Genomic DNA, 25,615 nt, shown 5'->3' on the forward strand with positions numbered 1-25,615 from the left:
CACCAATGACAGCAGCCCCTACTACTGTTGCAACAACAACAGCAGCACCTACAACTACTGCTGCTCCGACAACTACTGCTGCAACAACGACAGCAGCCTCTACAACTGTTGCAACAACAACAACAACAACAACAGCCCCAACAACTGTTGCAACAACAACAGCAGCATCTACAACTACTGCTGCACCAACGACAACAGCCCCTACAACTGTTGCAACAACAACAGCAGTACCTTCAACTACTGCTGCTCCGACAACGGTGCAACCTACAACTACTGCTTCACAATCAACTGCTGCCGCTACTACTGTTGCAACAACAACAGCAGCACCTACAACTACTGCTGCTCTTACAACGGTGCAACATACAACTACTGCTGCACCAATGACAGCAGCCCCTACTACTGTTGCAACAACAACAGCAGCACCTACAACTACTGCTGCTCCGACAACTACTGCTGCAACAACGACAGCAGCCTCTACAACTGTTGCAACAACAACAACAACAACAGCCCCAACAACTGTTGCAACAAAAACAGCAGCACCTACAACTACTGCTGCTCCGACAATGGTGCAACCCACAACTACTGCTTCACCTACAACTACTGCTTCACCTACAACTGCAGCCACGACTACTGTTGCAACAACAACAGCAGCACCTACAACTACTGCTGCACCAACGACAGCAGCCCCTACTACTGTTGCAACAACAACAGCAGCACCTACAACTACTGCTGCACCAACGACAGCAGCCCCTACTACTGTTGCAACAACAACAGCAGCACCTACAACTACTGCTGCTCTTACAACGGTACAACCTACAACTACTGCTGCACCAACGACAGCAGCCCCTACTACTGTTGCAACAACAACAGCAGCCCCTACTAATGTTGCAACAACAACAGCAGCACCTACAACTACTGCTGCACCAACGACAGCAGCACCTACTACTACTGCTGCTCTGACAACAGTGCAACCTAAAACTACTGCTTCACCAACGACAGCAGCCCCTACTACTGTTGCAACAACAACAGCAGCCCCTACTACTGTTGCAACAACAACAGCAGCACCTACAACTACTGCTGCTCCGACAACGGTGCAACCTACAACTACTGCTTCAACTACAACTGCTGCCGCTACTACTGTTGCAACAACAACAGCAGCACCTACAACTACTGCTGCACCAACGACGGCAGCCCCTACTACTGTTGCAACAACAACAGCAGCACCTACAACTACTCCTGCACTAACGACAGCAGCCCCTACTGCTGTTGCAACAACAACAGCAGCACCTACTACTGTTGCAACAACGACAGCAGATCCTACAACTGTCGCAACAACAACAGCGGCACCTACAACTACTGCTACACCTACAACTGCAGCACCTACTACTGTTGCAACAACAACAGCAGCACCTACAACTACTGCTTCACCTACTACTACTGCTTCACCTACTACTACTGCTTCACCTACAACTACCGCTTCACCTACAACTGCAGCCCCTACTACTGTTGCAACAACAACAGCAGTACCTACAACTACTGCTGCTCTTACAACGGTGCAACCTACAACTACTGCTTCACCAACGACAGCAGCCCCTACTACTGTTGCAACAACAACACCAGCCCCTACTACTGTTGCAACAACTATGGCAAGCCATTTGAGTATTTATTCCACATCCTTGATATCAGACGGCAGCTGTCTACACTAGTTGGCTCTTTGATTCCACTTGTTAGAGATATGGTCAAACTAGTTTGGCATTCTGCCTTACTAGTTGAATAAAACATTACACTAGTCAGTCTTTTTCAGCGACTAGTGGCACTTTTGTCCGACTAGTTAGCACATAAGCCTTACTAGTGACGCCAGGAGCAGCACTAGTTGCACCAAAGTATCAACATGTAAGCTTTTTCATGAACTAGTGACCCTCTGACCGTACTAGTGAGGCTAAAAGTCTTACATGTTAACTAGTGCGCTGCAAAAGCTCTGACATGTTAACTAGTTACACAAAATAAGCACAACTAGTTAACTAGTGGCATACATTTGTCTGCACTAGTTAACTAGTCGCACCCAGAATCACTCACTAGTTAACTAGTAAAGGCAAAAGGTTCACTAGTTAACTAGTTGACGCGTCTTTTGGCCTTACTAGTTAACTAGTGGGGCTCAAAATGTCTACACGTTAACTAGTGAACCCTTCGCCCTTTACTAGTTAACTAGTGAGATACATTGAAATTCCACTAGTGAACTAGTCGGGCTTAAAATGTTCACTAGTCGCACTAGTGGATCCCAAATGTGCACTAGTCGCACTAGTCGCACTAGTCGCACAGAATGCTAATGAGGAGGAGGGGAAATAATGCATCGAGGTCTCCTATTGGCTCTTAAGATAGACCTCACCCATCAATCTTCACAGAAGTTCATACACAAACATGGCGGACGTTGTACTGAGACGTATAAGAAGAAGATGTACTGAGATTCAAAGAGCATTTAATCAAGGTTCTTTGGGCCGAACAGAAGTTTACGCTATCAACAGCTCTATAGCTAACGTAAGAAGGGTTGGAGATACCATCAGCGCCGAGGCTGTGCAGGATATAGTTCAAAGTCTCACTGATCTCAGATCTTTCATCTCCGAACCTCAAGCTTCCAATGCCCTACATACTGGTTTCCATGCAGCACACCTTGTGCATTCAGGTGAGTTAGGCACTGCATTTCAGACTTCATTTGTACTTATATCTAGGGCAGCATGTATTTTAAAAGTGAAAAAAACTATTTTAAACCGGTTAAAAAGCACAAAGTGGTTTAAGTGCAGTTTCTATGTTTCCCCACAGGAGGGCTCTTCACCGTACATGAGCACAGTGCATTAACAGTACTTTGGTTGAAGTTAATAACAATATAGATATTATATATATAGATATATATAATTGATTGAGTCTTTCTGAACACTTTTAAAAATTAAAATACCGCAGGTGAAGCATATTTGTATAATGTTCTGTACAGATATTAGTCCTTTAATTTCAATTTGAAAACACGTGGGAACGTTACTAATACAGCAGATGAAAATATTTGCGGAAGGTTCAATTATTCATGGGCTTCAATGGCTCTTTAGATAAAGGCAGTATTAGGTTTCCTTGTATTATCCTCTGATAGTGATTTATTTAAATAACTGGTGACATAATAATAAATATTGCAAAACAAAGCCTATTTCACCTGGACGGCTTAGCCAGAATGTATTTCTTCAAGCCAACAACAGTCAAACTTCATAATGAACAATTCTGGGCCATTTATTGTGTAATTTCTCAAAACACATACAGTAACAATGCCTGTTTTGCAGACTTAAAATGGTGAAAGAAAGGGACTTTACATTTCATTACTTAAAGACAGGACTATTCAGTTAAGGGAAGAGAAAAGAGAAAAAAGGAAATAATTGTTTTTACAAAGGCTGATGTAACGTTAATCCCAGACATGATATCAGCTCATTGGCACACAGGGATCATTTTGTGATCATGGGGCATAACCCTTGTACAGCATCAGGACAATATCTCTCTGGAGTCAGACCCTGGAAGTGTGCTGGAGGCGTTGACTGGGACTGATGGAATGATGAGACTGAAGAATCTGTGAGGAAAGAACTAGGGGCAGAGAAATAATCATATATTAAAAGATAACAGCATCATAACAGTTCAATTAAAGTGACAAGGGTGTGTGGCACTGTGCTGAAGGAAAGTTGTGAACAGCTATCCAGGACATTCTGTGAAGACTTTCCAATGGTTAAATGCTCCTGCTGGAGTACTGAATGGAAATACTTTATATATCATGTCTACCATATCCTCTTAAAATACTCTGTCCAACAATTCCAGTCTCATGAAGAACATTCTTTTAAGGCTTATTAAAAAGAAAAGAAAAAAATGCTTTCGTGTACTCAGGAGAGGACTTTGACAGAGGATTACTCAAAAAGTTGACAGTAAAAGTACTTCATAGTATTGTTGGTACTGGTCTTACTAATACTGTATCCAACAGTATCAATGTCATTAAGAAGCTATGGCAAAGAAATGTGTTATACCTCATTTTTGATGAGGAAAAAAACCTGCATTCTTGTAATTAGGATATAGTCAAATGGATAAAAGTTAAAGGGAAGGGACAGGTTTATAATAAAACTCTATATGTTTTTTTTACCAGTTTATATAAGTTTGAACTCACGTGAATATTAATGTGACCTGTTTTTAACAGACTTACTTAACTTTTAAAAAATCATTGTTCTGTTGATGAACGTTCTGATGAGCTGTTATAATAATTATACATATGTTTATATATTTTCCTTTTTATTTCCATATCATAAGGAAGACGAGGAAGACCTGCTCTTGACATAACGAGGGGGCAAATTGAGCTTCTCCTAGGTCAAGGTTTTACCGTGAGAGCAATGGCAAGGATGTTGGGCTGTTCCTCCTCATTCCTTCATAAAAAAATGAAGTCTTTAAATACTTCAGCAAGGAACAGATTCACTACCATTAGTGATCCTGACCTAGAAGAGCATGTCAGGAGACTCCACAACCAGTTTCCTAGATCAGGTTCAGAAGTAAGCATACTAGTTAATATTCCCTTTTAGAGTTTTTTATATATATCATTTTATAGATAATGATCTGTATCTTATTTGTCTTTAAATCAACCACTTTCAGATGATGAGGGCATACCTGCACGCAGAAGGGATTGTGGTACAAAGAAGAAGAGTTAGAGAGACTCTAAAGCAAATCGATCCTGCTGCAGCAGCACAGAGATGGGGCCAGACTGTGGCTAGGAGAACCTACTATGTGCCCTTTCCTAACAGCTTGTGGCACATAGATGGCCATATGCGTCTCATTCGGTAATCAGCTCTAGACTTTGAAAGAAAGTAATTATAGCAGTCAATATGATCTTCTAATCCATCGTAGTTGTGTTTATTATTTTCCTCTTTCACTATATAATCTCAATCATTTTATTATCAACAACATTTATAGAAGTATTGGATATATTGAACAAATGTTATAAAGATAACCTTTAAGGTAGTTGATGTAATGCATTAATTCCTTGTTCTATTCATTCGATTATTTGTACAGGTGGGGGTTTGTGACACATGCCGGAATTGATGGGAACTCCAGACTCGTAACTTTTATCAACTGCGGCACTGACAACACAGCTTTGACAGTGTTGACCCATTTTGTTCGAGCTACCTGTCGGTATGGGTTACCATCCAGAGTCAGGTCTGACCACGGCGGGGAGAACACTCTAGTTGCCCTCTTGATGAACCTTCTACAGGGAAACGGAGAAGCGAGGCACATTACAGGCCAGTCTGTACACAACCAACGTATTGAGCGTCTTTGGAGAGATGTTTTCCAGCAGGTTGTGCACTATTTTTACACACTTTTTTATTCCTTTGAAGATGAAGAAATATTGAACCCCGGAGATGACATTCAGAAAATGGCACTACAAATCGTTTTTAAACCAGAAATCCAAAAAAGACTAGATTTATTCAGACATGCCTGGAACAACCATAGACTAAGAACTGCTAACAATCGTACACCAACACATATTTGGATGGAGGGCATGCTAGCCAACAGGGAGCAACATTCAACAGCTATTGACAATGTCTTTGGAAATGATCCCTACAGCCAAGAAAATATTGAAGATGGCTTGGCAAGACATGGCATACGGCTCGATCAGTTGCAAGCAAACAATGATGATCTTGAACGAGCAGTGATAGTGCCACAACCACACATTATCCTGAGCTCTGAACAACAGCAAGATCTCCAAAATGCAATGAGTGGAACAACTGACTTAAAGGACAGGTATCTGCTTTGTGTTAGACAGATTCAAAACATGTTCTAATTGAAAGAACATAATGTGAGGGCCAAAAACTATTAAGTGTGAGGGGACATTATTATTATTATTAAGTTTCCATATTTATGGCAATAATGTCAAAGTTCACAAAATTGCAGTAATAATTTCTCCCTCATCTTATCCTCACACTCTGCACACCCTCCCAATCCTCCTCCTACTCCTCTCTTCCTCCTTGTCTATATTTCTAGACCTTTAAAAAGCCCAACGAGTCTTTCACTGACTGGTTCAGTATGTTGTGAAGCTCTTGTTCCTCTGTGATGCCTCTTGGTAGGAACAACGTCATAGCACAGGTTGAGGCATATGGCAAACGACGCACGCCGGCCTCCTGTGTATAAAAGTCAATGGAGGGCTTGTTTGGAAAGCCAAGCGTTGGAACTTCATCTGCCCCAGTGATGAAAATCAGCAGGTCCTCAAATGTCAGTTCAGTCAGTTTGTCTGCCAATGACAAAAGTGTATATTGGAATAATATTTATTTTCATTTTTAAAGTCAAATGTGGAACATAATAATATCACTAAAGTAATTTAACATCAAACATTAATCAATAATGTAGTTTACATTTATTTGGCTTTATGGTATATTGACATCAACATGTGTATTTGCCCCTTTTTGTATTTGCATTATCTACATTGATATTAAATTAAATCGATTTTCTTTTTTGTAAAGCATCCATCAATAACAGTATTTACTGAGTTGTAGTCATTTCATATGAGGTGCTTTTAAATTTTCCTTAAGGTATAAAATGTACCTTCGATGAGGTTTAGGAACAACTCCCAGCTGTATATCGTGTCCTCCTCTTTTTCCCGGTGATTTGTTCCTCTTGGACTGTATTCATATTTCAATATGGCCTTAAAGGAGGATTTTGTCAGCGGGGTCCTCATGTTGGTGAAGCAGGGAAGGAAGGCAATCCAGTTGTTCCTGACCAGGTCCCACAGGTTCCCAAAAGCATTCATGCCCTCCGTCAATTGGTTCACCATCTTGGCCGTTCTATAAGCCAACAAAGATCAAACATATATATAACCTGAAGAAAAACTGATGGTTTTTTTTTGGAAAAGACTAAAAAGCAGTGATAAAAGGAAAGAGCATACATAATTTGCAACATTTTAACCTACATTAAGGAAAACACAAAGATATTCAGTGTTCAAAATGTTAAATATTAGTAGCATACAGTAAGTTATGGCTTTTATATTAACAGTGTTTTATAATGTCTATGACTTTATATTTTTTTGTTTATAAGTGTTTTTGTTTACCTGAGAAATATGTAGTGCTTAACTACATAGGCATAAATCTTCGGAATTTCTCCGATAGTGGCACTGAAGATGCCAGGGACGCCACACTCAGAGATCCAGTCCCCCAAGTCTTTCTGGAGGGCAGACAGGTCCTCTGCAGTCTTGCACTGTAGGATCTTAGAGATAAAACAATGTAGCCGGATTGATAAATTACAAAGGTTTAGTAGAAATGCTTTTTATGCTTTTACAAACTTTGACTGACCAAGAAGGAATGTATTTGTTTCTATCAAATCCTAATAAATATTAATTAATTAATAACATAAAAATAATCAGGCACCCTTTTTACTCTGCTTTGAACATCCGGATCAGGCAGCACACTGCAGTCAAATTGCTCCAGTTGAGGCTCCTGGCCGCACATCAGCTGGTACAGGCTGGGATCCAGGGCTTTGATACACGGACCTCCGTGTGCTACTGACCACGCAATTAGGCGGCCTGCTTGGAAATACTTGTGGCCATCTAATGCCGCTTGGTCATAGGTAAGAAAGACCTGACCAGCCTTTCCCTCGAATATTCCCATGGATGTCTGTACTTCTATCATCAAGAGTCTACAATAAATCAATTGAGAAAAAAATACAGTACTATTACTTTGCAGTCAACCTGAAAACGAGGACACATTATGATTAAGAATCATACACTAAATGAGGTTATTCAGACCTGAAAAACTCTCTCTGTGGTCCTCCCATGTCATCTCCATCTTCTCCTACAAATTCTATGTAGGGGGAATTGTTCCAGCAGAATGTAACCCTTGAGATGGCTTTTATTGCACTCTCAAGAAGTTTCTTCCTCCTGATGCAGATGCTACTGACTAGGCCATCAGAAACGAAATCCTTTTTGAAGTCACTTAAAAGGACGGTCAGATCCACTTCTTCCTAAATGATTAAAAATGTATAAAGTCCATTATACATGACTGGTGATTGGTGAAGAGGGGTTGTCTGTCTTGGGTACTGGTGCTTTCGGAAATGCATTTAGTATGTGTCATTATCAGTTCCTGGAAACAAATGTTGTCCTATTTTTTAATAATGACAAATAAAGCTTACCACGGGAAAGACATCAATTTCCAAAGCCCCAAAAGCCTCGTCCTCGCCCTCTTCCTCCTCATCAGAATCATCAATTAAAAAATCATTGAAGGAATTCCTAGAAAAAAAAAATGTTTCTTTCTTTTAAGAGGTCACTATTCATAGAATATATAAAGGATGAGAACAGGGTATTCAGTTTTCTTACATTCAAAACCAATACACTGTGTTAATTATGTATAAAACACCATTATCTATAAATACCTGTTTGGTTGTTCCAAACGTGACCTTCTGTAAAAGACCTTGAAAGTAAAATTGGTGCATGGAATGTTAATGTCCTTATTAAAACGTATATATTACAAATACTGAACTATAGAGCCATATAAAGCTTTACCTCTGGAGTCCCAGCATTTACCCATTGTGCGGAATCCAAACCTTCCACCTGTTGATTGACAAGAGGTAACAATTACATCCAACCGTCTTTTACTATGTTTATTTTCGAAAATGTCCTGAGATGAATTCATAATAAGATATTTTTTACATACATCAGCGTCCATAGATACAGAAGTTGATGGGGGTATGGGGGCAGCGGTTGATCCTGCAGTTTCAGTGGCGGCCCAGGTAGAGGCGGCCGAGGCAGAGGGTGCTCCTTCAGAATCAGTGTCCGAGGTAGAGGCGGCCGAGGCAGAGGGTGCTCTTGCAGAATCAGTGGCCGAGGTAGAGGGTGCTCCAGCAGAATCAGTGGCCGAGGTAGAGGGTGCTCCTGCAGAATCAGTGGCCGAGGTAGACGGTACTCCTGCAGAATCAGTGGCCGAGGTAGAGGGTGCTCCTGCAGGTCTAAAGGCTGCAGAGGCAGAAGGTGCTCTTGCAGAATCAGTGGCCGAGGTAGAGGCGGCCGAGGCAGAAGGTGCTCTTGCAGAATCAGTGGCCGAGGTAGAGGGTGCTCCAGCAGAATCAGTGGCCGAGGTAGAGGGTGCTCCTGCAGAATCAGTGGCCGAGGTAGACGGTACTCCTGCAGAATCAGTGGCCGAGGTAGAGGGTGCTCCTGCAGGTCTAAAGGCTGCAGAGGCAGAAGATGAAGCCATCTGTGGGGTGGATGATAAAGAAGTTTAGGAGAACTTGATGGACGAAACAAGCAGCTTAAAAAATAACCAATATCAATCTCCTAATATTAAAGAATTAAGTATAATATATATATATGTAGAATTTATAACATAGTAACAGTAGTAAAGAATAGGCTCAAAACAACAACTCACCACTAACGATGTTGGTATGTCTGCCTGCGGGATTATATAAACCCTGCTCCTGCCAATAGATCTTTTAAGGTCTGCCATAGTAGTAGCCTGCAGTTGTGTTAGTAGCCTGCAGTTGCTGGCTCTTGCCAGAGTGAACCCAATCATATTTAATGGAATTTTAGGAAAACTTTGGCAAACATAACTGTTGAACTCTAAAAGACTCATTGAGAGCTTGACATAGCTTCGTTCCGAAACAACCCCTTGCATGTCATGAGCTGGGATTCCTGTAAAAAAGAAAAAGAAAAAGGTGTCAGTCAATATACTGCCTCTATAAATAACTATAATTATAATTTAGATTCTAAGCCATATCGTGTCTTTATATGACGTGAAGAATATACATTTATGAACATATGGTCAAAAAAGGTGCCATATCAATGAAGGCTCATCATAGACATTGACTTTGTTATGAATGGGAAAAAGCTATTATTAATATTTGAACAATGTAAGCCAATGATAGAATAGGCATAATGTGTATGTTTTTATGCACTAAAGGTAAGCATTGCTGCCAAAAGTGGAGGTGATGGATTACAGAGATTATTTTTAATGTTTTCAACCTTGCACCCAGGCCATACAGATTTAATATTCATATAAAACATTGAAAAGTCTTCAATGAAGTTGATTGGTGTGCAAACAATTGTGTGCATTTCCTGTGCAGATAATGAATCAGTCTTAAGTGGATGCTCATTTTTAAAACCTATTTAATTATTTACCTAAACCTTCTCTTGACAGTCGGCTGCTCTCTGTAGCTGCTGGAAGGACGGATTGGTCCGCCATAGCCAACAGAAAAAGTCTCACCCTCCAAACTCCGGCAGATTCATTTGATGCCCCTGTGAAATGACAGAATGTAAATTATTACAAATTATTATACCAAATAAGCACCGTTAAAAATTGAATAACTTTATTTACTAAATTGCTCCATTGAGTCTGGAAAGGAGGGAGAAAATGTATGGATGACCATTTTTATGTATAACGTTTTTTCTCTTGCATGCTTTACTTATCGTCTATCCTACAGTCCGCCATTTTGAAAGAAAGAAAGATATAGGATTACCGTATGATACAGCTTCGTAATGTAATGTCCTAAGCCATGGATATAACATTTAAATATTTCACAATTTAAATGACAGATTTGTCATTTAAATTGTGAAACAGATTTTGTTAATACTGATATAGCCTGTCTATAGCAGAAATAGCAGCTGTATTTAGTGGAGTAAGTTATTTGTAATAACTGCTTAATTGTCATTAGAAAAAGACATAACAAAGTTGGTATCCCTCAGTATAATTGGCCTGTTGAGTCAAGGACGTTAGCATTTATACTGAAATTGAGTTGTCATAGTTCTCACATTTTTGTATAATTATGAACAAGTTATAATATTCCTTTTTAAAGATTTGTGGGAGCTTCTCCAAAACATAACATTCAAGTACACTACTGCTTAAATACTTTTACGACTATTGCTTAAATATTTTCATCTTTATAACTGTAATATTTATCCAGTTGGTTTAAAATACACAACTTGTCCTGGCACAGTAAGTTTATGTAGGCTTTATGTAGGCTACACAGCAGTAGTTAGCTTGCTCTTCCGGCTCAAACTTAAAATGAAAACGTTAAAACTCGATACATTAGGAATCCACTGCAAATGTAACGTGAACAAAACTTTTTAAATAAGCTTGCCTTGCACTATATATGATTTAAGACCAATGTATCAGCACAATATGAAATGGACAATGCTAATGCTAATGCACATTTAAGAACTGAAATGATACCCGTTGTTGGAGCCCTCCGCCGTCTCCGAAACGTGTTCCTGGTGACTCGCAGCACATTGTCGTTGCGCTGCGCTGCAAGATCCCGTCTGGCAACGTCAAGCGCATTAAAAACGCGATTCATTACACTGTTGAATTGCTGAGTGCCATTTTCGTTTTCGTCTGTCATAATGTTCCGAAGATGTCGCCACTTATTAGATTTGCCAGAAATGAAATGTAACAGACACGAGAGTCACATTATAAGCAGTGGCGGCTGGTCTATAGAGGGCGCTAGGGCGCCGCCCTTCTTAAACCACACACACAAATATTATTATTATGAATAATAATAATTATAATAATAATAATAATCATCGTAATCATAATAATCATCATAATCATAAAGTGTCAATGTTTGTGTGTTTAAAATATGGAATGCACCCAGAACTAGAAAATGCATTTCCTGCAGAAAATGCGTGCGATTGCTGTAAACTGTGAACATTTGTGGCAGAATTTAGCTGAAAATGCAGAAAAAGCTGAATATGTAGCTGCTTTTAGCTACAAAAATGCAGAAAAAGCTGAATATTTAAAATAAAAGGTTTAAAAAACGGTATAAACAACAACATGTATAGCCTCGATGTCCTGAAATAGCTGAATAATCAACACGGCATTTCGTGTTATAGTCACGAGTCTCACGACATTTAATCTGTTGATTCGTGTTCACCAACGCGATTTTCCCCTTTTGTTCGTGTCACACAGAACGATTTTAAAAGCAATGTATTTCTATTGGTAGTATGTTTCGTGCCTGCACCACGTCTTTTTGTCCGGTCGGGTCTTGGAAGACCGGAAGCTGTGGAGTTCATAAAAACGTCTTCTTACTCAATATCAAGCTACGAATATTGTTTTTATTTTAAATCGTATAATGTCTGACTTTTTTTGCCATCAGTGAGGAAAAGAAATGGGCTCAGAGCCTCAGAATACTGAAATCTGTATTTACTCAACAATAACACACAATTATCCTTGTTTTTATTTATTTGTTTAATTCCATAATCACGGGCTTTTTTGTCCGTCCATCAGGAACTGAATTTCAAAATAAAAATAACCGGAAACAGACGTAGGCCAATAAGGGACATTTCGAGCATCATCGAGTTTAGGATGGCCGAAGACACTACACTACCCATAATCCCCAGCTATCGTTTAGGACTACAGTCCCCGTGATTAATCTTCAAGCTCTGGGATTGGATGTTGGAGTGGCAGTGCGCCAAGGTTACGCCGAGCGTCAAACAGCTCTTTGAAATGGAACGAAACCACGCCAGACCATCGAAAACTTGACTCGAACGCCCCCCCAGAACTACACATGCTGGCTATTGTGTTTCGCAACATGTTCTATGGGACGTCTCTACTGGGAACGTTTTCGTTTTTCCCACAATTAGAAGTTGCCAGTATTAAACACATTGGTGTTATCAAATTTAAAACATATAATTAATAAATGGGTGAAAATCGCTCGTGTACATAATGCGCAGCATTAATATATACCCACATGACAGCTCATTGTTACTTTGTAATTCTACTCCACTACAATTCAGAGGTTAACCTGGTATTTTTACTCCACTACATTTATTTGAGTTACTTTGCAGATTCTGATTAATGATGTGAAATATAAACAACCCTTAAATCAGACTTTAGTTACACCTGAGTTAAATTCCGGGAAGGTGATTGTCAAGTGCCAACAATCAGGAGAGATATTTGATAGTTCGTGCTTGAGAAGACTAAACATTTATCTGCAGATCTTTATAAAGTATATTCATTACTCGTTATTCTCTAATAGTTATTTAAAGACTGTATATAATGGCTATTTTGCACATCCCCTTCAAGATTTCAAGATTTTATAAGGTTTATTGACATATCATATTATACACAACGACGGTGTAGTTATGCAATGAATGAAAAACTTGGGTCGCAGCTTCCTCAACAGTGCATTACAAGACATCTTTCAATATGTGTATATACCTCCACCATTACACTGTCGTATTCTGCAGATTTCTTATTCTATCTAAATAATAGTATAATTAATATGTATAATATCAGTTAAAATAAGTGCTTCAACATAGTTAACATTGCAGGAAAGCAATATATTAGACGTTAATATTTAAAAGAAGACCTTAATCTAAAGTATGTTTTAATGTTTAAATAAAGGTTAATTAGTTTGTCTGTTTTGCACATCCTCATATTAATATCTTTGTACATCCGGCACTAAACTGTTTTATTGTAGAGATCACTTACAGTATCTTCTTGATTTTTTATATTCTATATTTCTATCATTGACCTTCTACTTTCCCCATATGAAAGTATGTACTCTTAATATGTTTTTCATCAAATATAACACATAAAAACAATAATTCAATAACGTGCTTTAACCACTAGGCGGTGCACACAAGGTACACACAGCCATAATAACTTTTTATTATTAGTGTTGGACACTTATGTATGTATAACATCTGAAGATGTTCATGTTTTCACATACATTTTACAGCATATTGCTATATTATTTCAGAATCAGTATTTACATTATTATATTCAAAGAAAATCAGTAATATCTTCAAAAACTACAAGTCCTTTTCTATCAGCTGTGCACCGTGATGGTGTAAATATAACCTATCTACGAATTAGATCAAATGTAAAAGTCAGCCGAATTAGTGTTGATACTGCAAGGAGATGTATTGTGTGAAGAGAAATGGAAGATGTTGTTTAATTGCTGATATATTTATGATCCAAGTCACATATTCAGTTTCGGCGGCATTTCTTCCAGTTTGTCCAGAAGTCTTCTAATCAGGGCTCTATAAATAAAGAACTAGGGCAGATGTGTAATATTTCATGCAGCCGAACCGTGTATTACAATGCCGTTATGTGATGACTTCCAACGAGAAAAGCAAGCACACACACATAATAAAGTATTATTTTATTTTAAAAGAAAATGTTTTTCTGATTTCATATCGCATAAACACCATATCCCAGCGTGCATTGCGGCTAAAACATCCAATTACCGAGCTTAAACCATAGCTGAGGATCTTGGGTAATCAGTTCAGTGTCTGTGCAATGATTCTCGAAATGTCCCTTATAGGCCTACTTTCTCAATACAAATGTTGATAAATGTAATTTCCCTCTGTTTTTTCACAAATAGAATTAAGGTTTCACAAATCTAAAACTGTAGGTATAGTGGTTTTAGATCAGGACCTGGTCTAATGTGGTCTAGATGTAAAAAAAAGCTGCGAAATCTCCCCTTTTTGTATTTTCACAAATAGAATAAAGGTTTTACAAATCTAAAACTGTGTTATAAAGAATGTTTAGACTCCCCTGGATAATTCTAGTCCAAATAAATCGGCTATGCAGCGATTAAAGCGCCTGTCACACTTTGGGAACCACTGCATTAATTCAACATTGGATTTTGGTTCAATTGGTTATTTTTAATTTTTGCGAATTAACATTTGAATTGTGCAGCATTGCACATGTGCAGAATAGACTATTCTAACCGGCGTGTGTCCTTCAGCATAGCCTAGTTCTCAAACCGTCTGGAAGATTTGAACTGAGACATTCTATACACTGTAAAAAAAGATCCGAATTTTACAGGAAATAATTAATGTTTTACAGTAATTATCATGTTTTTTTTAAATAACTTGCAAAATCCTGTACAATTACAGATATGAACTATAAATTAACAACCCAAAACATTATTTTAAGTATTTTGACAATAACAACAAATAGCATTTATTTCATTTTATTTTTTTAAGTAAATGTACTATATGATATTTACAGTATTTTTGCACTTTCAGAAAATACATGCAGACGTACGCCGACAGCCAGAGCTACGGCACTTGAAATAGAATTCAGCCAAAACAACCATTGACAACTTCAATTTTCATCACTTTGCATAACTTGCATTTGGAGATGATGCAAACAAATCTGTTTTCTGACTTGAGCCCACCTTTGAACTGGGGGTATGGGGGGTGATATTGCGTTTTTGTGGACTGTGCATGGTGAATTCATTACATTTATTGCAATTGAACATAGAGACATTCTTCAGGTAGTCCTTGTTTGAAATACATTTCATTTGTAAACAAGGGCACACACACACACACACACACACACACACACACACACACACACACACACACACACACACACACACACACACACACACACACACACACACATATATATACATGATTTATTTGAGTTACTTACATTTATTAAACGACTTAATTCTGCATTATGTGAGTATGTGAGATATTTTGACTTTGGACAGAAACAAATTGCAATTGGCTACTTCACATGTTGCTTTGAATGTGATTGGTTAATATAAACATCATCGAAGAAACCTGCCAATGAGAACTGTCCGCGCCTGTCGTTCAAATTTGAAACATCCACGTCAGTTTGAGCGGGTCGGTTTGCCAACTGCCAATAAACACCAAAGAAGAAGAAGAAGAAGAAGTTTGATTGGGTCTCCATGCGCAGCTGCTCACTCTGTCTGTATGTCTGCTCCAGGAGTTTTTGGATTGATGTTTTACATCTACCCTTTTAATATGAGCAGCGGGACGTCAACAGAGAATGGAAGACTTGAGATCAGGTGAGTCCTGCGACTGTAATTGAGTTAAACATGTATTTAGATAATCCCTAGTTTGTGAATGTTTAATTTTGTATTTACGGTTACGTTTCTTCTTCTAGTTCAGTGAGTTTTGAGTGATGAGACATATACTTTAAGGGAATCTGTGGAATCTCAGCTTTCATATGATACGTTTGTGCAGATAGCATGAAGTAGAAAAGATCGCTTTTGCCAGTTATGTGCTAAAGTTGTGTTAGCCCCGTTAGCTGTTTTCGCTAAGTGCTGATTTGCTTGGTGTTAGACTTGTGTTTCGTTTAGGTAAAATGGTTAACGTCAGTTAGCTGAGTTTCTTCCCGTTAAGTGAGTAAGCATCATTAATAGGTTGTTAAATGTTAAGAAGCCCTGAGATGCTGTTTCTTGAAAGATGTTGCGTCTTCCACCGCCGGCGGGACAATCGGGCTTTACAGGTTAACAAGGTGGCTGCTAACGTTAGCTTACAGCTTATTGCAGTGCTGCCGCGCCACCCTCTCGTCTCCAACGCGGGACAATTACACATAAACGCGCAGCGGGGTGTCACAGTGTTGTCGCCAATCTTATTGTAAAGTTTCACAGCTTTTTTACAGCGGAATCCAGTTTGTTAATATTCAGTAGCCAACAGCTAACATAGCATAAACTGCCTACCGCTAACGTTAGGCTAACTTGCTAGTTAGCTCTGCTCTATATATTACAAGCTAACATGACTAGCTAATGTAACAGTGTATGAACTAAAATAGTTGTTGTATTACTACATCATACATGCTTTGTCCAAATCTCTGCTAAAATAATTATTTTTAACAAAATTATTATTAAAGTATCTTTATTCTTTTGCATTTTTATCACACTTGACATAAACTATTTTAGTTCATCAATTAGAACGGGCGAATTAAAATAATGATTTGTGGTAATCGAAAACAATGTATTTAAAGAAACACTCAGCCATGCATGAAATAACATAGGAAAAGAATACGGATCATTTTTTACCCATATTGTGCCTTAGAAGTGTAGTGACACAAACATGATTTTTATTAAAAAAGTAAGAAAGGAAAAATAAAAATTAGAATTGGTGTTGATCAAAAAACAGGTTAATTGAGGAATACCTGGAATCCTGAATGATTAAAGTAATTTATTGCAAATATATTTACAATTTAAACTAATTCGGGTCACTTTTGATGCAATGTTGGTTGTATGTTGTGTAACAAAGGGTTACCATGACAGCTGTGATGTTCACTCTTTTGACAGAGCACCAGTGGACAGTGAAGACTATGGAAGAGATGATGTGATGCTGAAGCCAGCCGGTGACTCCTCATCAGTCTCTCCAGGCAGCACCCAGCTATTCTTCCATCTTGCAGATGAAAAGACTTTGATATGTGAGTAATAACTAACTTGTGTCTAACATAATATTGAATGTGGTTTAGTAAAGTATTTAAAAATACCCCACATTGTACAAGTACAGGACAATCAGACCTTGTTCAACAAAGATCATCAGACAATTGTTTTGTCTTTTTAAGGTACAGCCGCAGCAGAGAGTCTGAGTTTGAAGAAAACACTAACATTTTATTTAGTGTTGTTTAATCAATCAATATTTACTGGTCTTGAATTTCCTCACTGGATTACAAAATGCTCGAATCTTGTTGTGTACAGGGACATAATGAAGATTTCATCAACTGAAGATGAAAATATAGATTGAGTGATATGTACCATTTTAAGGTAATAGACTGTTAGCGGTATTGACCGAAGTTCCGGAGCTGTAGCTAGGCGCTGCTAATGAAAACTCAAGTGCTCAATTTGTTACGTTTGCTTTTTTGTTAAGAATTTACCTAGCATATATTCTTCTTCGAAATCCCAGTTGTACTTCGCTAACACGCAGTGCCTGGGAGGGTGCGTTTAATGGTTCCCACCCTTAACACATTTATGGACTAGGTCATGTTAGACAAGCAATCCAGTGGTTAGTTTTAGGGTAAGGTCCATTGTTTGTTTTTTTAATGTATTCACTTTAAGAGAAAGGGATTTCAGAAACAAGTCTCACACGTTTGGCTCGAGGTAAAATTAACAAAAGCTAACTGTTGTTAGACTATGTTCCCCCTTCTAGACTTATGAAATAATCAATGCCCTTGGGATGCTCTCAATAACGTGTGTGTGTGTCAAAGGTCCATCATACAAGATTTAGGGGATCTATTGGCAGCTGCTGATAATAACATCCATCATTATGGTTTACTAATAGTTATCACTTCACTTCCTCCTCCAGCACCAGGACACAGCAGGAACCTACGCCAGGATCCTGTTTGTGGACTTCAGCTCTGCCTTCAACACCATCATCCCGGCTCTGCTGCAGGACAAGCTCTCCTAGCTGCACGTGCCCGACTCCACCTGCAGGTGGATCACAGACTTCCTGTCTGACAGGAAGCAGCACGTGAGGCTGGGGAAACACGTCTCTGACCCCCGGACCATCAGCACTGGTTCCCCTCAAGGCTGCGTTCTTTCCCCTCTACTCTTCTCCCTGTACACCAACAGCTGCACCTCCAGTCACCAGTCTGTCAAGCTCCTGAAGTTCAGACGACACCACCCTCATCGGACTCATCTCTGGTGGGGACGAGTCTGCCTACAGGTGGGAGATGGACCATCTGGTGACCTGGTGTGGGGAAAACCACCTGGAGCTCAACACTCTCAAGACAGTGGAGATGGTTGTGGACTTTAGGAAGAACGCAGCCCCACCCGCCCCCATCACTCTGTGTGACTCTCCAGTAACTGCTGTGGAGTCTTTCCGTATTTTTAATTTGTAAAAGTAGAAATTAAAATTGTCCGCAGGATTGCAGGTTTTTTTTGTGTTTTTTTGCCAGTTTTTTACTGAAGCATGTTCCTGGGATCTGACCTGTTCTTTATCCTCCTCATTACTATACACAACGTCGAATTTTGTATAAATTCACTACGGCACTAAACTAATTGATATGTTTGTGTGTTTCCACTGGGTACTCCTTAGACATCCGACATTGTGTCTCACCGAAAGACAGCAGCACTGAGAGGCCTGCCGAGATGACACAACCAAGTTTCTTCTGGAGTGTTTGGTAAGTAATACTAACTGTAGGAAATACACTTACACAATACCAGTAATATTGCTTAATGTAGCTTAAACATGTTATGACCTCATAGCTTATGCTAATCGTTTTATGCATAATACACTTTGTGTAAGATTTAATTTTGAGCCCAGAGATGTTTTCACCTCATGAACCCGAGCGCGATGAGTTCACCCAAAATTAAAAATAAATATCAGCGCTGTTTGAGCAACAGCCAACCCGATACAGCTGGCCATCGTTGTCTGGTGTTCTTTGTCAGAAAATACTTCTTCATAGAACTCGGCACAACAAGGTTGGTGGGTGATAGCAGCCGTGCTGTTGAGTTGCAATTATAACTTCCACAAGCTGAATGTTAAGACTCAGTAGCTCGGTGCTAAAGTTAGAATCAGTGGACATGTATTTTGTCGTTTAGTTTTCCAGAGCACTCATTCATGCATATTTCACTTTTCCTCAGGACACTGACCATGAAGAACGATTGCTCAGAGGTGTGTCTGTGGCCATCCTCACCGTCATTGAAGATGATGATGCCGCCATATCATCAAATGTGCGAGACGTGGCTGTTGTGTTGGAAGGGACCATTGTACTGCATGACCTACCAGACCTCTACTGCCTTTGCATACCTCTGTGGCATACTTTATGCAATGAACATGGATTATCCAAAGGAGATGAGGTATACCTTTGAAGCCATTCAGAATATCTTTTACGAGCTTGGCTCTCGATGCTCGCAGCGCATAAGGTCTCGGAAAACAAAGCTTTTGCTGTGAATGTTAATGGGGAAGCCAGACATGACTTTAACCTATATTTCGCCTGTTCTAGTGCATTTCATTTAATTGTTTATTTGGCAGGGACAATGCACAGTAATGAACACTTTGTGTGAATGTTTTGTGTGCTAAAGTAAACAAAAGATGTACAAAATGTTCATATAATTGAATTAAATCCTAATAATTAACTGAATAAATAATGGCTCTTTTTTTGTTTGTTCATTTTAGTTCATTTTCAATGTCTGACATCAATGTTTATTTTCAATCTTCAGCGTGACCATATCTCAAATGTTGATTCAATGACTTTTTGCTATCTGGCTGGATGATTGCCTCTCTTTTAAACTTCATGTCAATAACCTGCTTAAAGAACTGAGGGTTAGGCTAGGTTTCTTTTTCAGGAACAAGTCCTGCTTCTCTCTTGAGGCCAGGAAAAGGCTCTGTGACCTTTTGACCTGTGCTGGACTCTGGGGATCTGGTCTATATGAATGCACCTGCCCATCACCTGATCAAGTTAGATGCTGCGTATCACAGTGCACTGAGATTTGTGACAAACTAAAGTATTAACCCATCACTGTACCCTGTATGAAAGGGCTGGTTTGCCTTCACTAACTGGGAGGCTCAGTCTCTGCTACATGTTCATCTACAAAGCCATGTTAGGGAAACTTCCATCCTACATCTGCTCCCTGATCTCACGGCGAATTGTAAGTGGCTACTGCCTGAGATCTGTGCTGTGGTTTTATTAAATGTGCCAACTGCTAGAACTGTCTTAGGAAGATAGCTTTTAGATGCGCAGCTCCTCTGTCTTGGAATAGTCTGCAAATGAAATGGAAACTGAGCAATCTGGTGCCACTAAATGTTTTTAAAGCTCGGTTGGATGCTACTCAGTCGGATGCTGTTGGAACCTGTTCTTGTGGATAGTTATTGTAAATTGTAATCCCTGTATTGATGCTGTATGATGTCCTTTTTGTTGTTTTATGTTTTTATGTTTCATGTGGAACCTACTTGAGCAGGTCTCCCTCGAAAAAGAGATCAATGATCTCAATGGGATACACCTGGATAAATAAAGGTTTGAAATGAAAATGGTTGTCCCTGTACCAGGTCTATAGCAGAATACATTAATTATTGACAGGGTATTACTCAAAGACTACACGATAAAAGTACTTGATTGTACTTGTGGTAGTAGTCCAGCAGTACCACTTTCACTGAGAACTTATGGCTAATAATCATTTTATCCCTCATCAAACATAGCAAATACATGAATTATTGTACTCGGGAGGGGAGTTTGACAGTATTACTAAAAAAGTACACAGTAAAAGTACATGATTGTACTTGTGGTAGTAGTCTAACAAGTACTGAGTCCAACAGTACCAATTTTATTAAGAACTTATGGTAAAACATATTTTTATCGAAAAATATAGCACAAAAACATACATTATTGTATTCTTGTACTAGCGTCAGTGCCGCTTCTCGGCGATCACCGTAAAGACGCTATTAATCGCTGCTCATTTGACCAACGGCTGAGTTGACCGCAGTCAAAATATGGAGAGGTTGTTTATCTTCAAACGGATCTATCGTTTTTCTGATTTTAAGATCTGTCCAGTGTTTCTGCTTTATTAATTTCATGAGCACCGCTTATAAAATGTCCCACGATCATATACTTCACACACAAGCATTCGCACACTCGCACCAACAAAAACACACACAAAGCAGAAACAGAAATATGTATTTTTCTAGGCAAAACACACACTGACTGACTTCCCACGGACAATATTTTAACAGTAGGCACTGAATACCCGACTGTCTTCGAGACGTTGCTAAAAACATTGCAGGAGAACGCCCCCTAAGGCTCTCCCTCACAGAGTTGAACTGACCAATCAGAATCTGGGTCCCGCCTGCTTCATTTGCATATGGCTCACTAGTGAACGTGTATGCCATACGCGTTCACTAGTGAGCCATATGAACGGCGACTAGTTAACTAGTGGACACATATTAAAGCTTACACGTTAACTAGTGAAGGCAGAATGTTCACTAGTTAACTAGTTGCCGCCTCCTTTGACCTTACTAGTTAACTAGTGAGGCTCAAAATGTGCACTAGTTAACTAGTGAGGTCCAAAGTGTCCACTAGCTACACTAGTGCAATGGTTTTTGCCTTACTAGTTAACTAGTTACACACACTTTATCTCACTAGTTAACTAGTGGAGCCTTAGAGGAGTCACTAGTAAACTAGTGACACAGATGTTTGTCTTACTAGTTAACTAGTGGAGGGCAATTTTTCTCACTAGTGAGGTTCTGTTATCAACATGTTAGACTTTGACCTTACACGTTACACATTTTTCTTACATGTAAGACCTTTCCTTCAACTAGTTTGGCTTTTGTTGCACTAGTGAGCAACTGTACGCGACTAGTTAGCTATTGATTCAACATGTATGGCTTTGTCTTAAACTAGTTGATCTTTTGAGCCCACTAGTTGTGCTTTTCTTCTCACTAGTTCATCACAATGAGTTACTAGTTGACGCGTACGTGCAACTAGTTAACTAGTGAATTGTTTCAAAGTCATACATGTTGACTAGTGAATTTTTTGACACACCACTAGTAAACTAGTTGCACGTACGCGTCAACTAGTAAGTCATTGTGATGAACTAGTGAGAAGAAAAGCACAACTAGTGGGCTCAAAAGATCCACTAGTTTAGGAAAAAGCCATACATGTTGAATCAATAGCTAACTAGTCGCGTACAGTTGCTCACTAGTGCAACAAAAGCCAAACTAGTTGAAGGAAAGGTCTTACATGTAAGAAAAATGTGTAACGTGTAAGGTCAAAGTCTAACATGTTGATAACAGAACCTCACTAGTGAGAAAAATTGCCCTCCACTAGTTAACTAGTAAGACAAACATCTGTGTCACTAGTTTACTAGTGACTCCTCTAAGGCTCCACTAGTTAACTAGTGAGATAAAGTGTGTGTAACTAGTTAACTAGTAAGGCAAAAACCATTGCACTAGTGTAGCTAGTGGACACTTTGGACCTCACTAGTTAACTAGTGCACATTTTGAGCCTCACTAGTTAACTAGTAAGGTCAAAGGAGGCGGCAACTAGTTAACTAGTGAACATTCTGCCTTCACTAGTTAACGTGTAAGCTTTAATATGTATCCACTAGTTAACTAGTCGCCGTTCATATGGCTCACTAGTGAACGTGTATGGCATACACGTTCACTAGTGAGCCATATGCAAATGAAGCAGGCGGGACCCAGATTCTGATTGGTCAGTTCAGCTCTGTGAGGGAGAGCCTTAGGGGGCGTTCTCCTGCAATGTTTTTAGCAACGTCTCGAAGAAGTGAGGTGCATCAGTCGGGTATTCAGTGCCTACTGTTAAAATATTGTCCGTGGGAAGTCAGTCAGTGTGTGTTTTGCCTAGAAAAATACATGTTTCTGTTTCTGCTTTGCTCCGCTTTCTGTGTGTGTTTTTGTTGGTGCGAGTGTGCGTATGCTTGTGTGAGAGAACACCGGCACTCGAGACACAAAAGTAGCGGATATGATCGTAGGACATATTATCAGCGGTGCCCACGAAATGAATAAAGCTGAAACACTGGACAGATCTTAAAACCAGGGTAACGATAGATTCGTATGATGATAAACAACCTCTCCATATTTACGGAAGTCACGGCGATCTCTCAAAGCTGTGATCCGAAGAGGGTTACTTCCTCTTTCTATCCATCACTAATGTCCCTCCTTCTGTTATCACAGTTCTATTCTAATCCAGCACCTTTCAAATTGCAGCTTAATAAAATGTTTTAAAGAGGATCTATATTCCTGTCTGCAGTCCTAAGGCAACTTTCTAATTTTAACAAAGTATTCAATGTTCTTACCTCATTTGATATACAGTCATATGATCATAATTACAACAATACTTTTGTTTTATATTTTTGTAAATATGGTCATATGACTGTATTTTAAAACACAGTGTATTTAAGCTCTTAAAGAAACAATTTGGGCTGGGTGGCGCTCTATATCTTAGGGCCAATAGGAGACCTCGATGCATTATTTCCCCTCCTCCTCATTAGCATTCTGTGCGACTAGTGCGACTAGTGCACATTTGGGATCCACTAGTGCGACTAGTGAACATTTTAAGCCCGACTAGTTCACTAGTGGAATTTCAATGTATCTCACTAGTTAACTAGTAAAGAGCGAAGGGTTCACTAGTTAACGTGTAGACATTTTGAGCCCCACTAGTTAACTAGTAAGGCCAAAAGACGCGTCAACTAGTTAACTTGTGAACCTTTTGCCTTTACTAGTGAACTAGTCGCACCCAGAATCACTCACTAGTTAACTAGTGCAGACAAATGTATGCCACTAGTTAACTAGTTGTGCTTATTTTGTGTAACTAGTTAACATGTCAGAGCTTTTGCAGCGCACTAGTTAACATGTAAGACTTTTAGCGTCACTAGTACGGTCAGAGGGTCACTAGTTCATGAAAAAGCTTACATGTTGATACTTTGGTGCAACTAGTGCTGCTCCTGGCGTCACTAGTAAGGCTTATGTGCTAACTAGTCGGACAAAAGTGCCACTAGTCGCTGAAAAAGACTGACTAGTGTAATGTTTTATTGAACTAGTAAAGCAGAATGCCAAACTAGTTTGACCATATCTCTAACAAGTGGAATCAAAGAGCCAACTAGTGTAGACAGCTGCCGTCTGATATCAAGGATGTGGAATAAATACTCAAATGGCTTGCCATAGGGTGCGACTAGTTAACTAGTGCAGACAAATGTATGCCACTAGTTAACTAGTTGTGCTTATTTTGTGTAACTAGTTAACATGTCAGAGCTTTTGCAGCGCACTAGTTAACATGTAAGACTTTTAGCCTCACTAGTACGGTCAGAGGGTCACTAGTTCATGACAAAGCTTACATGTTGATACTTTGGTGCAACTAGTGCTGCTCCTGGCGTCACTAGTAAGGCTTATGTGCTAACTAGTTGGACAAAAGTGCCACTAGTCGCTGAAAAAGACTGACTAGTGTAATGTTTTATTGAACTAGTAAAGCAGAATGCCAAACTAGTTTGACCATATCTCTAACAAGTGGAATCAAAGAGCCAACTAGTGTAGACAGCTGCCGTCTGATATCAAGGATGTGGAATAAATACTCAAATGGCTTGCCATAAGTTTGGCTTTTGTTGCACTAGTGAGCAACTGTACGCGACTAGTTAGCTATTGATTCAACATGTATGGCTTTGTCTTAAACTAGTGGATCTTTTGAGCCCACTAGTTGTGCTTTTCTTCTCACTAGTTCAACACAATGACTTACTAGTTGACGCGTACGTGCAACTAGTTAACTAGTGAATTGTTTCAAAGTCATACATGTTGACTAGTGCATTTTTTGACACACCACTAGTAAACTAGTGGTGTGACACTGACACATCACAGTAAGCAATTATTTGCTTACTGTGATGTGTCAAAGCACAAGGTATCCAGCTGCGTACCCGCTGCGTTCCATCACCACAAGGTCAGTTGTTAAAGCCCTGACACGGTTCATGAGAAACTTTGGAATCCCAAGAGTTATTCAGGTGATATAGATGTGGAGGGTGCGCATCCCATTCGCCAGCGTTTCTATCGTGTGTCTGAGGTAAAACGCCAGGTAATGGACACGGATAATAAGTACATGCTCGAAAATGGCATCGCCGAACCGTCTTGTTCTAGCTGGGCATCACCATGTCTGCTTGTTGAGAAATCTGATAAAAATCCTAGGTTTTGCACAGATTATCGGAAGGTTAACGCTGTTACTAAACCGGATGCGTATCCACTGCCTCGTATGGAGGATTGTATTGATCAGGTTGGTTCTGCGCAGTTTGAGCAAATTTGACCTTCTAAAGGGTTACTGGCAGGTTCCACTCTCTCAAAGGGCCAAGGAGATCTCTGCCTTTATTACACCTTCAGGATTATATTCCTACAATGTGATGAGTTTTGGTCTGC

At 39.4% G+C, this 25,615-nt stretch overlaps 2 protein-coding genes and 1 long non-coding RNA gene across 5 annotated transcripts; 2 read left to right on the forward strand and 1 right to left on the reverse strand.

Annotated features, from left to right (window-relative positions):
* Nucleotides 1-1,951: 1,951 nt before the first annotated feature.
* LOC307031931 (uncharacterized protein) lies at nt 1,952-5,845 on the forward strand (the record flags this gene model as incomplete). The annotated part of the gene is made up of 4 exons (XM_079669522.1): nt 1,952-2,680; nt 4,324-4,559; nt 4,660-4,844; nt 5,077-5,845. Exons 1-4 carry the CDS (start codon nt 2,419-2,421, stop codon nt 5,843-5,845), a joined length of 1,452 nt encoding a protein of 483 aa, XP_079525648.1. The 5' UTR covers nt 1,952-2,418.
* On the reverse strand, nt 5,469-12,163 carry LOC307031930 (G2/M phase-specific E3 ubiquitin-protein ligase-like). 2 transcript variants are annotated; one of them, XM_079669520.1, is made up of 12 exons: nt 11,214-12,163; nt 10,163-10,279; nt 9,414-9,676; nt 8,703-9,242; nt 8,552-8,599; nt 8,422-8,459; nt 8,182-8,278; nt 7,799-8,013; nt 7,422-7,689; nt 7,106-7,260; nt 6,604-6,842; nt 5,469-6,292 (listed from the first exon to the last, which is right to left on the reverse strand). In XM_079669520.1, the coding sequence occupies exons 1-12, from the start codon at nt 11,377-11,379 to the stop codon at nt 6,042-6,044; spliced, it is 2,397 nt and encodes a 798-aa protein (XP_079525646.1). In that variant the 5' UTR covers nt 11,380-12,163; the 3' UTR covers nt 5,469-6,041. The 2 variants fall into 2 exon arrangements, with proteins under 2 accessions (XP_079525646.1, XP_079525647.1); XM_079669521.1 differs by lacking the exons at nt 10,163-10,279; nt 11,214-12,163 and having other exon boundaries at nt 9,596-10,144.
* Nucleotides 12,164-15,598: 3,435 nt separating this feature from the next.
* Nucleotides 15,599-20,742, forward strand: LOC307031095. Of its 2 annotated transcripts, XR_013805872.1 has the most exons (5): nt 15,603-15,810; nt 17,065-17,192; nt 18,071-18,566; nt 18,803-18,887; nt 19,351-20,742. It is a non-coding gene; the product is annotated as an uncharacterized lncRNA (long non-coding RNA). The 2 variants fall into 2 exon arrangements; XR_013805871.1 differs by having other exon boundaries at nt 15,599-15,810; nt 18,071-18,887.
* The last annotated feature ends 4,873 nt before the right edge of the window (nt 20,743-25,615 follow it).

This window comes from Notothenia rossii, assembly GCF_949606895.1.
Source record: "Notothenia rossii genome assembly, chromosome: 3".
NCBI lineage: Eukaryota > Metazoa > Chordata > Actinopteri > Perciformes > Nototheniidae > Notothenia > Notothenia rossii.